This window comes from Syngnathoides biaculeatus, chromosome 2 (genome assembly GCF_019802595.1).
Source record: "Syngnathoides biaculeatus isolate LvHL_M chromosome 2, ASM1980259v1, whole genome shotgun sequence".
Classification (NCBI taxonomy): domain Eukaryota; kingdom Metazoa; phylum Chordata; class Actinopteri; order Syngnathiformes; family Syngnathidae; genus Syngnathoides; species Syngnathoides biaculeatus.
The window spans coordinates 34,861,673-34,875,732 of NC_084641.1; the positions used below are offsets into that span (position 1 = coordinate 34,861,673).

Consider the following 14,060-nt stretch of genomic DNA (forward strand, 5'->3'; position numbering starts at 1 on the left):
GACAACTCCAGATGAAAGTCATGTCAGAGTAATTACACATGTACGTGTATAAACGTGAATGCAGTAGTTGCAGACTTTTCTTACGTATACCATATTCTGTGACATCCATGTTCACTCTGCCCTTAAATCATCCTTTTCTTCCCGCAAGCAATTATTCTCCCCCCCCCCTCCCCCTTTCAGCATGCACTGAAGACCGGCCTTGCTGTTGTCATGGCAACTGTAAGTGTGTAGTTGACGTGTATGTAGTGTGTCGTTGGTCTTGGCGCCGACTAGATGGTTTTACAGTTGTATTTAAGTTAAAGAAACAGCAATCACAACATCATCAACAACATGAGTTAATAACAGTAGCATTGTTAATTTTGGCCTCCACAGTTATGGGTGATTTTATTTTATTTTATTTTTTCAAATGATTAACCATTTTGTTCCAAATCAGGACTCCAGATCAAATGCTGGCCCACATCACATGCTGACTATTGAGTGAGGATGCAACGTTAGACTTTTGGATTTGAAAGGACCACCTCATTGTTGTTAGGAATCAAAAGGATTTGTTATCTATTCCACAGAGTTAGAAACACCAATCGATGTAATTAGGCCACTGGACATAAATTAATGACCTGATGTCTGTCCAAACGTTTGTCGCACTGTATTATTTAGAGTTGTGATTCCAAACATGTGAGCGGGGACTCAAAATAGAGTCGCAGAGCCGCTTTTGGTATTTTCTTCATATTTCCCTTTTCAAATACATTGGTGAGATGAAAAATTTATTAAATGCAAGTTTTTAAGCTGTGGGAAGAAAGTGACTGGAGAAAACCCACCCAGACAATGGGGAGAACATGCAAACATGCAAACTCCATACACACGGGGCTGGGATTTTATCCCCGGTCCTCAGAATTGTGAGGCAGGCGCTCCAACCCGTCGTTCGCCACGGCACTCGGCATCAAACATTATTTTTAATTTGAGCACACTACTCACATTATCATATTATTTTCTTAACTTTGCTTCAAAATTAATTTGTTTGTGTAAAACATATATTACTACAAATGTACTCTTTCCGCAAAGTAATTCACCACTATACCATTGATGTCTAAACTGCTGTAAACAGAAGTGAGTGAACGTCATCCTCTGTGCTTTCAGACCACACGAGATTTGTGACCTCTATTTAATCTTCTTTTAGCGTTGTTCCTTTCACAAATGAGTCTTGTATTCATATAGTCTAATGTTGATTATTATGGTTATAGTTTACAGTGGTGTCAAAATGAACTGTCATGAGGTATGTGTCCTATACTTTCTGTTCTTGGCTGTGAGTCAGGAGTGAAATATCAGCGGCATCTCTGTGTGAAGTTCAAAACAACTGCAAGGTGGAACCACAATGATAAACAGCTTGTTAAATTAATGCCTTCCTGACAATTCTGAAATTTGATCTGATTCGATCATGCAGGATGTGGACTTTGCATTGTGAGCAATGAGTGTATAACAGATCTATTAGTGAGAACTATACACTGAAGCATTTCAAGCTCCCTTTTACCACTCTGATCTCAAAGGTCTTTATTTGGACTTTGTCACTTCAGAAAGATCGAGTTGCTGCCTTGTCTGCATTGTCAGCCTAAACAACAGAAATTGGCAGATTTCTGTTTTTTCTCTACAATGCATGAATGGGAGGTAGGAATATTTTTAAATCTCAACATTGATGTCAGTATTGACCTCTTTTTTTCTTCTTGTTAGCGATGACTTGAGATGCATTCTATACAAAAAAAAGATCCCAATCAGTATCAACATAATCTAATGATGTGGCAAAAAAATGCTAAAAATGACAAACTATGAAAAAGAAAGACATGATGGAAGTTGATGCAAGTGTTGTCACCAGTCGCCAGATTACGAGCCCTCACTTCCCGTTTCGGAGAAGTCAAACCCGCTGACTCGTGACATCGACCAGGCTTCACCCGGTCGCATTGTGAGGATGTTGCAGAGCTGTGACGCCGAGATGTTTCTCAAAGGGACCGGAAGCACTTACAAGGTTCGTCAAGGAACAACAGAATGTCTTGCAAGTCTCTGAAACAGCAACACGTTTTAGATGCTTTTGAGTGACAAAGTGATGAAAACCATGATGGGGGTGGCTGAAGAAGTGGAGGTCATCCTCAAGGTATCCATCTCATCTTGTGTTCCTGTTCATGTTTCACTGCCGTGATGTGAAAGTGTGTTTTTTTTTTTTTTTTTTTTTTCATAGGAGCCCCTGGACAGCCTGGTTGTCTTGAGTGGCTGTGGGACTTCAGGTCGCCTGGCTTTCCTAGTGGCGGTAAAACACGAATAAATTAATGTTGACATAAATGGCTGCTACAAGTGAAAGGTTTGAGATGTGCAAGCTGTGTGTGGAATAGATGGTTTGCGTAGTCAAAAACATCCATGTTTAAATCTTGGGCCTAGCTGTACATTTCCTTTTGTGAGTTTTGTGCTTGTGTATTGCATCTGTTTTATCAGCTTTTTCTGGCTTGATCGCTCAGATGAATCATCCATCCATCCATCCATCCATCCATCCATCCATCCATCCATCCATCCATCCATCCATCCATCCATCCATCCATCCATCCATCCATCCATCCATCCATCCATCCATCCATTTTCTGTGCTGCTTGTCCTCACAAGGGTCGTGGGAGTACCAATGCACTGATTTTTTTCATTCCTGGCCTGATATTTAATTTTATGAACACTATCTACCTCTACGTTCGAAGTGCTGTCTTGAAACCTTTTTTTGCCGACATTAATTTGAGGTGGCGAGGTGGGGCAACTGGTTAGACCATTGGCCTCACACTTCTGAGGTCCCGGGTTCAGTCCCAGACCCGCCTATATGGAGTTTGCATGTTCTCCCTGTGCCTGCGTGGGTTTTCTCTGGGCACTATGGTTTCTTCCCACATCCCAAAAACATGCAACATTAATTGGACACTCTAAATTGCCTCTAGGAGTGATTCTGAGTGCAGCTGTTTGTCTCTATGTGCCCTGCGATTGTCTTGCAAATAGTTCAGGGTGTACCCTGCGTCCTGCCCGATGAGAACTGGGACTGGTTCCAGCGACCCTCGTGAGCATAAGTGACTCAGAAAATTGATGGGTCAAACCTAGATTCTCTTATAGTTTGTTTTTGTGTCTTGGTCTGTTTTAATTTTTAATAGCTCTCAAGAGTTTTGTATTTATTTGTTTTCCTTTTTCTCCTTGTTTCTCGTGTGGTGTTGCCTTCCCTGTCAACTTGTTTTGCAATTGTCTACGCCAGACTCTTCCATTCATTTCCCCATATATGTGTCTGATTTTTGTCACTCAGTGTTGTGATTTCTCTTTAAACCACCCAATGTGTTATTCAGAAAATTGTAGACGTTTCACTACATGTTTTTTTTTTTAACAATGGAATATAGTGTGCCGCTGCTTAACAATAACGTGAGAAGCGAGGCATCACTAGAGTAATTGTACAATGTTATGCTGATCTGAAAAAAAAACTAGTTAGAACCAGCATATTTAATATGTACAATGTAGTTAGCTAATCTGCCACTTAGTTCTCAGTTTGTGGGTTTGAATCTTGGTTCGGACTGAGGAAATTCAACTATCCACAGATTTTTTTTTTCAAACCTATTCTCCATTATTTGCTAAACTAACCTATTTGCTGTGTTTGTGCTCGGGCCAAAACCCTGTCTGATACAAAAATATAGCTTTGCCAAGGAGCTATGTTGCAGGAAATTGAGGAGCTTCATTTTTACAGGCCAGCATCATCTAATATAAAAGTAGTGATTTTCCTTAGGCAATTTTAAGTACTTTTTTTAGGTGGATGCTTGTAGATTTTGTTAGTTGCACCAGGGTTCAGTCCCTCTACCGTGCAAATGTTTTGGGCCCAATTAATACACTTTTGGCCAGTTTGTGCTCACTTCTGCTACCAAAAACTGTTATACAAGCTGTACACTGACAACATACCATTGTAGCAAAGTGCCATTTTCTTATTGCGTTCCTATGAAAATGCATTCCAATTTTTATATATGTACGAGGGATAAATGTAGTCTTGTGACTTACTGTATCATGGAAATTAGTGACAAAAAAAACTTTGTTAAAGGATTGGGTGAAAAAAAATGTGCAACTACAATCTACAAACAGTGGGAACCCAATATATAATTTTGTTACATTTTTTCATCCAAAAGGAAAAAACCTCATATAATTAACAAGAAACATACCAATATAAACCCCATCAAAAAAAAAAAAAAAAACCATGTGGTGGGGCAGATCAAGCCCTAAGGCCTTGAGTTTGACACATGTGCTGTAGAGTATTGGAACGCATTAAGATGCAATCTTAGAATTGCCGTGATATACTTTGGTGCAGTCATCATTTCTGTATTTGGCATTCAACATCCCCGACGGAAGTATAATTTCCTGCTGGCACTTCACAATGGAACAATAGTATCAGTTGTGTGGATCTGTATAGTCAGGATTCAACAACATGCTGAAGGAGGTGAACCACAGTGAGGTCTACGAATACATCATCGCAGGAGGGGACAGGTCTGTCTGTGTGTGTGTGTGTGTGTGTGTGTCATCACTCAGTCACTCACTCACTCACTCACTCACTCACTCACTCACTCACTCACTCACTCACTCACTCACTCACTCACTCACTCACTCACTCACTCACTCACTCACTCACTCACTCACTCACTCACTCACTCACATTTTTGCCCGTTTTAAGAGCGCTGTTTTCCTCCCAAGAGGCTCCAGAAGATGACCCCCACCTGGGCATGCTATGCCTTAAGAAGGTCAGGAATGTGATAGAAAATGTGTGCAACATGTGTTTGTCTCCTCCTCCCATCTCCAAATCAAAGCTTCAACGATGACTCATTGCATTTTTTTTTATTTTGACCTTTTTTACCAGGCGTGTGAAGGGAAGAAGAGGGTTTTGTTTATTGGGATCTCTTGTGGATTATCTGTGAGTCTGAATCTTGAAACATTTACCAGAATGTTTAATGCAGCTTGATTTCATACCTTTTAGAAATTTTGTTTTATTTTTATTTATGTACCTTTAGGCTCCATTTGTGGCAGGTCAGTTGGATTTCTGTCTGCGGCACCTGGAGGTCTTCACTCCCGTTTTGCTTGGTTTTAACCCTGCACATCAGGCACGGTGTGTTTTATTGTATTCTAAACATTCATTGGTCATAGAACTGTATCAGAAATACTGCAAAGATTTTGACAGTTTTGATGTTTGCAAATGATATTGTGATATGCAGTGAAAGCAGGGAGCAGGCGGAAGAACAGTTAGAAAGATGGAGACATGCACTGGAAAGGAGAGGAATGAAGATTAGCCAAAGTAAAACAGAATATACGTGTGTGAATGAGAGGGTTGGAGGGGGAAGAGTGAGGCTACAGGGTGAAAAGTTACCACGGGTGGACAACTTCAAATATTTAGGGTCAACAATCCAGAGCAATGGTGACTGTGGTAAGGAAGTGAAGAAACGCGTCCAAGCAGGTTGGAACAGCTGGCGGTGTTATGTGACAGAAGAGTCTCTGCTTGGATGAAGGGCAAAGTTTATAAAACAGTGGTGAGGCCGGCCATGATGTACTGATTAGAGACGGTGGCACTGAAGAAACAACAGGAAGCAGAACTTGAGGTAGGAGAAATGAAGATGTTGAGGTTCTCACTCAGAGTGAGCAGGTTGGATAGGATTAGAAATGACCTCATTAGAGGGACAGCTAAACTTTGATGTTTTCGAGACAAGGTTTGAGAGAGCAGACTTTGATGGTTTGGACATGTTCAGAGGCGAGAGAGTGAGTATATTGGTAGAAAGGTGCTGAGGATGGAGCTGCCAGGCAAAAGATCGAGAGGAAGACCAAAAAGAAGGTTGATGGATGTGGTGAGGGAAGACATGAGGGCAGTTGGGGTTAGAGACGAAGATGCATAAGATAGGCTAAGATGGAAAAAGATGATACACTGTGGCGAGCCCTAACGGGACAAGCCGAAAGGAAAACAAGAAGAAGAAGATCAGTGATGTAGTGTTTAATGTTTATTAATGTTATTTTTGCTTCTCCATCAAATGCACAGCATCAAACTGAATGGTTGATTTTAGTGGAGCATTTTCGTCAAGGTGCAAATGTTGGTAGATACAGATTTTCATGCAAGCTCAGGTCTCGGTACGCATGTTTGCTGATTTGGCAGATTGGTCTGCGCCAAGCAGAGCATTCTGCCACAGCAAGGGTGTGTCCTTGAACACGTACCTTCCAGAGTGACAATTTGGTGGCAGAAAGTAGGTCTAAATTTAGACCTGGTCAGACCATGTCTAACTGATGGTGCAGTCCAGCATACTGGTCTAATGCGATTTTGGTGAATTTGATTTGGGCACAGACAGACAGATCCTTAGGTTGTCAAACACATTTAAGTCAACAGTGGTTGTCACCAACTCATCGTATTAAATAAAGATAGCCGCTCCCATTGTCTGCTGCCACACCAGCTAATCGCTTTTTAGTCTTTTAGTGCGGCAATTTTAAAAGTAATGAGAGGAGTCGCTTTGATTTTCAGCTAATGAAGTTGAATCTAACCACTCCATCAATGGTGCAGCTGCCAACTCTCCAATCTTCTGGGCTCCACAAGTCTACAAAATTCCTAACACCAGTCTAACACACCCCTCGTGTGTAGAGTTGTGCCACTTGTGGCGCTAAATTTATGCTGTTTATGAAAATGGGCCTGATAATTTGTTATGCTATTTGATAACCTTCTTCAGCTACATGTGTGGGACAAAATCTCATACATATGCTACAGCTCTCTCCTTTTTCGACCCTGACCTTGTTTAGGTGCGCCAGGTCTTGTTAATCACTGAGAATGTACTGTTTACATTTTTCTATATATCGTATAGTATCCATCCATTACATCCATCCATTTTCTGAAATGCTGATCCTCACTAGTGTCGCGGGTGGCCTGGAACCTATCACAGCTACCCTGGGCGAGAGGCACGGTACACCCTGAACTGGTCGCCAGACAAACACACGGCACATAGAAACAAACCATTTGCATTGATATTCACACCTACTGTATGGGCAATTTAGAATTTTCACTGAACCTCCCATGCATCTTTTGGGCATGTGGGAGGAAAGTGGAGTACCAACGAAAACCCACGCAGGCACAAGGGGGAACATGCACACTTCACACAAGCAAGGCCCGGATTTGAACTGTGAGGCAGATGTGCTAACCAGTCCTCCAATGTCCAGCCACATACAGTATAAGCAAATCTGAAAGAATGTCTGTGCAGGAATGAACCCGTACGAGGTTGCCCTTTCACCTTCCTCAATGTGGTCCAAAGAATGCAAGCACTTGCTAAAAGTCGAAGGGCCTTTCTCATCAACCCATCAGTTGGGGTGAGAGCTTGTCACTGGAACTATCCCCCCAAACCAATACACGCACACAAAGCATATTCACTCATCAAAGACAGCGGCATTAGTGTACGTTTGTTCTCCTTGTGTCTTGTGTATGATCGAGTTCAGCCAGAGGCGATCAGTGGCTCTTCCAGAATGAAAGGAGGCAGTGCAACCAAGATGCTCCTGGAGGTCATCCTGTGTGCTGCTCATGCTGCCGTGTTCTCACACGAAGCTGCCACACACCAGTAAGCGACTGTGAAGATTGTAACCTATATTTTAGTACTGCATTGTACTGTCTATTCATTCCCACTGCCACAATCTGATTACTCTACTTGCATGCCTGCATGAGTGTGATGTGATTCTCTGTATTGTGTACATACATATACAGTAAGTATAATAAATTAAAAAAGGGGGTCAATTTTTTTTTCAATGTAACTGAGAATTAGTACAGTGTTAGTCAAGAAAAAAAATAGTATAGTATTTCTTAATGTTATGACATCATATCCTACAACCACTAGAACACAAATTACACGCATTTCACACATTTGGGCTGTTTTGTCGACATTTACACATCAGGTCATTGAAATGACTTTAATGCCATGTGAAAATTGTACTTCAAGTGGCCTCATAGGACCAAGAAACGTGGCTACATTGTATAGTGAGTGTCATGAGCGCTTCAGTGAGAAAAGCTTCATTTCACAGATATATACATATGTATGTGATATGTTATGACAACACTTACTATTCTTGTTTTCCACGTTCATCGTGCTTTAATGTTTTGGTGATTTGTGCTACGACAGAGAAGGAACAAGGGACATGTAGCTGTATGGCCCAAGATAATTATTCATGCTGCAAATCCAAATACAGACCGGCAAATAAATCTCGTTTGATCAAAGGAGAGATGAAACTGTCGGTCCTTTTTTTGGTTTATTACTGACCTCCACTGGTCGGAAAAACAAACTCTATTTAGAGTCAAAATTTAAACAGTCACGTCAGTCGTTTGTTTCCCAAACTTTATTTAGGTGGATATTTCATCCATCCATTTTCTTAGCCACTTATCCTCACCAGGGTCACGGGGAGTGCAGGAGCCTATCCCAGCTGTCAACGGGCAGGAGGTGGGGTACACCCTGATCTGGTTGCCAGCCAATCGCAGAGCACATGGAGACAGACAACAGTCGCACTCACAATCACACCTAGGGGCAATTTTAGAGAGTCCAATGAATGTTGCATGTTTTTGGGATGGAGGAGGAAACCGGAGTGCCCAGAGATAACCCACACAGGCACGGGGAGAACTTACAAACTCCACACAGGCAGGTCTGGGATTGAATCCGGGACCTCAGAACTGTGAGGCCAACGCTTTCCAGCTGAGCCACCGTGCCACCGTAGTTGGATATTTTAGATTAAAAGTGTCACGACACACCATCAAACAAAAATGTCACAAAAAGTAGATAAAAAGTAGTTAAAATTTTTAATGTATTAAAACATCATTTAAATTTTTACCTGCATGCATATGTGTGTCTGTGTGGATCAGTGGGTTGAGGAGAAACATTTTAACAATTCAAAGCACTTGGAGGAGCATTTTTTCCTTTATAAATAAAGATTGGCTTGATTTGATCGAGAGAAAAACCATTGAATTGTTCTGCCCGTCACTATACGGTGCTGGCATAGATCAACAAAGATGCATTACAATGCACAATTGAGCGCTCTACAGTTTCGTCTTTCCAATAGGGCCATCTTGCAGCACCTGAGAGCCTATGAGAAAAGTGTGGCAGTCACATACTCTCACAGTACAGCCATAGCTGGCCTGGTGGCTGCAGCTGGGCAGAGGTCTGTCTGTCAAATACAATATTCCCCTAATAGCATAGAGGAATGCATACACCATGTCCAACTAATGAGATGTGTGAGTGCATTAAGTGTGTGTGTGTTTGTGTATTACAGTTTGCTCTCTAAGAAACATGTGTGTTACCTGGGCTGGGGAAGCCTGGCTGTGCTGGGCCTCATTGATGCCAGTGAGTGTGAGCCTACGTTTGGAGCTGGTGAGGAGCGTGCCCCAACATTTAAGTCTTTGAACTATCATTATGAATGTGTTTGTAATGCTTCCGTCTGCAAGTGACAAATTGTCATTGTGTGTATGTGTGTGTGTGTGTGTGTGTGTGTGCGTTTGTGTGTGTCGCAGCCCAAGGAGATATTCAAGGTTTCATAAGTGGTGGATACAGAGCGCTCAACAACAATGAGGGTTCCATTGCTTTGATGGTATATGTGAAGGGTAACCCAGTCTATTAAACAATGTCTAAAGAATAAAATCAAATCTATGATCCATTACAATATAATGTAGTATTTATAGTACAATTACTTACAGCGATCATGGTTATGTGGATAATTTTGCTTAAAAAGTCTCAAAATCTCAAATCCTACAAAACGAAACCACAATAAACTCCAGCTCTTATTTTGAACCGTCACGACATACTGAATACATCTATGCTCATATTGCTTGATTTCTTGGGATATTTTTTGATTTAGGGTCCCCAGTTTTGCATTTCACATAAAGACTTTTTGCTCCATGTCCTACCCTCTCTTGATGACCAAGACACTGTGATTCTCATCTACAACGATACTGGTAAGAACCCCAGAGTTTGTGATGTGAGCCCAGGCATCCTTTTCATTTTTCCCAATGTCTTTTCGCAGACAATATTGCTGAAGTAATGAACATAGCTTACCGAGTGAGGGAAAAGATGTCTAATCTCTATGCTATTTATCACCAGGCTGATGGAGATGATGCTGGTTTACACGTTAGTTAACTTCCTCATGAAAATAATATTTACCGACATCTATCAACTGTAACTGCCTGCCAATCTGCCTGTCTAGGCCTATTCACTTATCTTTTCTGCTTACCTATGCACTTACCTTTCCTTTCCTACATTGCACAACATTATAGGTTCACTTAAATCTATCAATTTTTTTTTTCTCTTTAGCTGAAAGTGCTCTGGGCGGCACAGTGGCGCAGCTGGAGAGTGTTAGCCTCACATTTCTGGGGACCGGAGTTCAAATCTTGGCCCATCTGTGTGGGGTTTGCATGTTCTCCCTGTAGCTGTGTGGGTTTTCTCCGGGCACTCTAGTTTCCTCCCACATCCTAAAAACATGACACATTAATTGGACACTCTAAATGGCCCCTAGACCTTAACTGTGTGCCTTAACATTTTATATTTAGATAGCAATGCAGTAGTAACTTTATGTGCACCTACAGATACTCTTCTAACTCCTTACAAAATTGTGAAATTGCCCATGATACTTACCATCCTGTCTACCTACCAATCACATGCTTACCAAAACATCATTGGGTACCTCTTCTAACTAGCTAAATAACCTTCCATACTAAATCTCCATACCCTGACGAACCTAGCTTTCACTGCTTCCTTAACGATCTTGTGACCTTAATATCCACCTATTTCCTTTTTTTTTTTCTCAGGAGGAAATAAATCGATTATATAAGTCCACCTTAACATTGTCCTGGCCACTACCTACTTTTGGAAAAATACAGCACATGGTACAGCATCTCTCTCTCTCTCTCTCTCTCTCTCTCTCTCTCTCTTCTCTCTCTCTCTCTCTCTCTCTCTCTCTCTCTTTCTCTCTCTCTCTCTCTCTCTCTCTCTTTCTCTCTCTCTCTCTCTCACTCACTCACTCACTCACTCACTCGCCTGTCATTCGACAGTGGGAGCTGTCCACCAAGTTGGTTCTGAATGCTGTGAGCACGGGAGCGCACATCCTAAAGGGCAAGGTTTACCAAAACCACATGATTGACCTCCAAGTTACCAACAGCAAACTTTACCGCCGAGCTACTCGTTTAATTCAGGTATAAATTTACATCTGCAATAACGCTTTACTTGTTATTAAGTTACTGTAAGTCTGGTTTGTGTGTAATACTTAGCTTTCATGACTCATGAGTGCGTTTTAGAAATCAAATTTTTGTTTTTTGCACCAGAATCTCACTTTTGCGGCCTGTTACACCAGCTCTGATTTACTTTCCTTTTTATTTATTTCCATTTAATTTTATTTGCCTAACTCATCTGCTAACAACTTCACACAACATGTAAACTGTGCATTGAGAGGTACTAAAAGTTTGAATTTGATACATTTTGAAGAAGACTACGACTCTGAAGAATCTGACCTAAAATTCATTCTCTGGAGTTGAGAATTGGATGAGTGTTACAAACGTAATTACATACTCAAATGATCAGAAGCTCAGGTTTTACATTTTTCAACTCAACATCTAAGGAAAAAGTTCAAGATATAGGATTGTGACAACAGTCATCAATCCCCTCTCACTCACGCCTCAGCAGTGCTCAACCAGCAACAGCCATTGCCTCTCACCAAAGTCTCGGTGCTTCTTGACGAGCATCGGCTGCTGCCTCTCGCTCCTGGTTTGGCGGTGCTTCGCCCGCAGCTGTCATGTGTTCCTGATTGGATTCTGCTTTCCCATTGGGACCCTCCTTGAGGACTACGGCTTGAGTGGCCCCTTAGGGATTCTGGCACTTGGCGTCCTTGCCTGCCCCTTGAACTGCTCAGCCGAGGTATTCGCTTTGGGTGGCCGGGACGGCCACTCGAGCTTCTTGTTGTATATTTGTCTCAGTGCCACGGCCCGATGTTCCTGTGCCACCGCAGCCATGTCTAGTTAAGCCTTGTTTTTGCCTTGTAGTTATCCAACCTCATTTTCATGTTTTTGGACATTGCCTTTTGCCACGTGTTTTTGTGCCTTTGCCTTTCTTGGACTCCTTACCTATGTATGACCTGCATTTGGGTCCTACGCCATGTCCCATGTTCATGACACCATCTCCTCTTGCTAGAAATTGTCTGGTCATCCTGAGGCCCAGTGTGAGGAGGCTCTCCTGAAGGTTATTTACAAGTTGGACCGCCTGCCTGAGGACATCATATCCTGTCACATGACCACCCACACAGCCTCTGGCATGGAAAGGACGAAGGTAATTAAAAGAATGACAGAAGATAAGATGAACGTTCCATGTCATATATCCTCCATTTTTGTGACCAGGTAGTGCCTCTGACCTTGGTCTCATTGCTGACTGGTTGCTCTTTTGATGATGCGAAGTCTCATCTGGATCAGGAGCCAATCATACGAAAGGCTGTGGAAGCATGTTTGCAGTCACGTCCAAGATATGAAATTAAGCAACAGATATAATACAGATATAAATTACACTTTTCTGTAGACGAATGTCCCAATCTCACATTCTGCTATATTTTTAGCTTCTCTTTTAGCCCTCAAAATCATGTTGAATGTATTTGCATTTTTTTCTGATCCTCATGTTGAAGTCTTAAATGGTAATGTTTTAAATCAAATCCGAACGCATTGAAACATTTGGGTATGCAAGATGCAAAATAACACTTTTGTTGGAACAGTGTTTTCACTTCTATTACTTTGTGCTGTTTTCACTTGCTCATTCAGTAGAGGCTGGCAGTATTTGGGAGATGGGAAAATCTTCTTCCATGTCCGTATGTCCGTGTATAAAATCAAACCATGGCATACATTTTCAAGTTCTTTTGGGAGGAATCTGTCTACAGCAGGGTTGTAATTGTTGTGGAGTTTTTGTCATGCCCCTGGCATCCTCCCCAGGCTGGGCGTGGTCAGCCAATTAGTTGGGACACACCTGCACCCCTTTTCGACTGATTACACCTGGTACTTATAGGACACAGGGGACAACTAGTCCTCCGCCTGATCGTTGATTCCCATGCCTCGTTCCCGCACTCCCGTATACCTGACCTACCGTGTACCGACCCTCGCCTGTTCCTTGTCCATCCTAGTAAGCCTGCCTCTTCTGATACTGCTGCTTTTCCTGACTGACTCGCTGATTATTGACCACAGACCAAATAAAGGCTTTCTGTACACTAGCTGCTTGCCTTTGGAGTCGTGCATTTGGGTCTGCCCTCGAGCCTCATTCGTGACAGTTTTATTGTGTAGTTTTTAGATTTTTTAAAAATCTACTTTTAATGGGTTTTTAGAGCAGTTTTTTTTTTTGTGGGATTAAAGAAAAAAGATGAGAGTAAGAATTGTTGAATGAAAATTCAACAAAAAGTACCATTGGGGGAAAAAAAAAGTACCAACTTACTAACAGATGAACAACCATAACATTATTGTAACATTCCCCAGATTTTTAAGTGCAATAATTGCAGTTAGATTTGATGCATCACAAAATGCAGTAAAACCATTAATGAGACTTAAGGTGTGATATGGCGAGCAGAAAGGCATCGTGGCATCTTCGGAGGCGGAGACATGCACACAACTTAATTCCACAAAAATTAATAAATTCCATCAACTACGGATTCAAAACAAACATTAACATTAACTTTCGATGTTTCCTGAAGTACAAATTCAAGGTTGTTTGTGTTTGAAAGCTTTTAATAATCATGCAGAAATGTCCAAGCCAAACGTCAATGAATTGAGCGATTGCCCGACTAGTTAACACATTTTTCCTTTGAATAAATTTGGAAATATCATGGAATTTCGTCAACACTTATTTTGGCTGACGGAATAATGAATGCCTCCTCTTATAAGCCACAAACTGCTCCTGCTTTGTCATGTGTTGGGTCGCCTCCAGCTCCTTTCGCAAAAGATCCTCATGGTGCAAATGAACAAACTTGTCGATTTCCTTTTCACAGTGAAACAATTTTCTGAACTTCAGGTTCAACCT

The 14,060-nt window shown here is 41.7% G+C and overlaps 1 protein-coding gene across 4 annotated transcripts; it reads left to right on the top strand.

Moving 5' to 3' along the window:
- Positions 1-1,571: 1,571 nt before the first annotated feature.
- On the top strand, positions 1,572-13,221 carry gckr (glucokinase (hexokinase 4) regulator). 4 transcript variants are annotated; one of them, XM_061810536.1, is made up of 20 exons: positions 1,572-1,659; positions 1,865-2,014; positions 2,072-2,140; positions 2,225-2,293; positions 4,451-4,524; positions 4,709-4,775; positions 4,892-4,945; positions 5,043-5,137; positions 7,257-7,362; positions 7,489-7,607; positions 9,091-9,189; positions 9,301-9,398; positions 9,539-9,628; positions 9,950-9,979; positions 10,048-10,151; positions 10,829-10,906; positions 11,072-11,212; positions 11,700-11,930; positions 12,204-12,338; positions 12,407-13,221. In XM_061810536.1, exons 1-20 carry the CDS (start codon positions 1,645-1,647, stop codon positions 12,551-12,553), a joined length of 1,971 nt encoding a protein of 656 aa, XP_061666520.1. In that variant the 5' UTR covers positions 1,572-1,644; the 3' UTR covers positions 12,554-13,221. The 4 variants fall into 4 exon arrangements, with proteins under 4 accessions (XP_061666520.1, XP_061666511.1, XP_061666532.1 ...); XM_061810527.1 differs by having other exon boundaries at positions 9,539-9,615; positions 9,883-9,979; XM_061810548.1 differs by lacking the exon at positions 11,700-11,930 and having other exon boundaries at positions 9,539-9,615; positions 9,883-9,979.
- Positions 13,222-14,060: the final 839 nt, after the last annotated feature.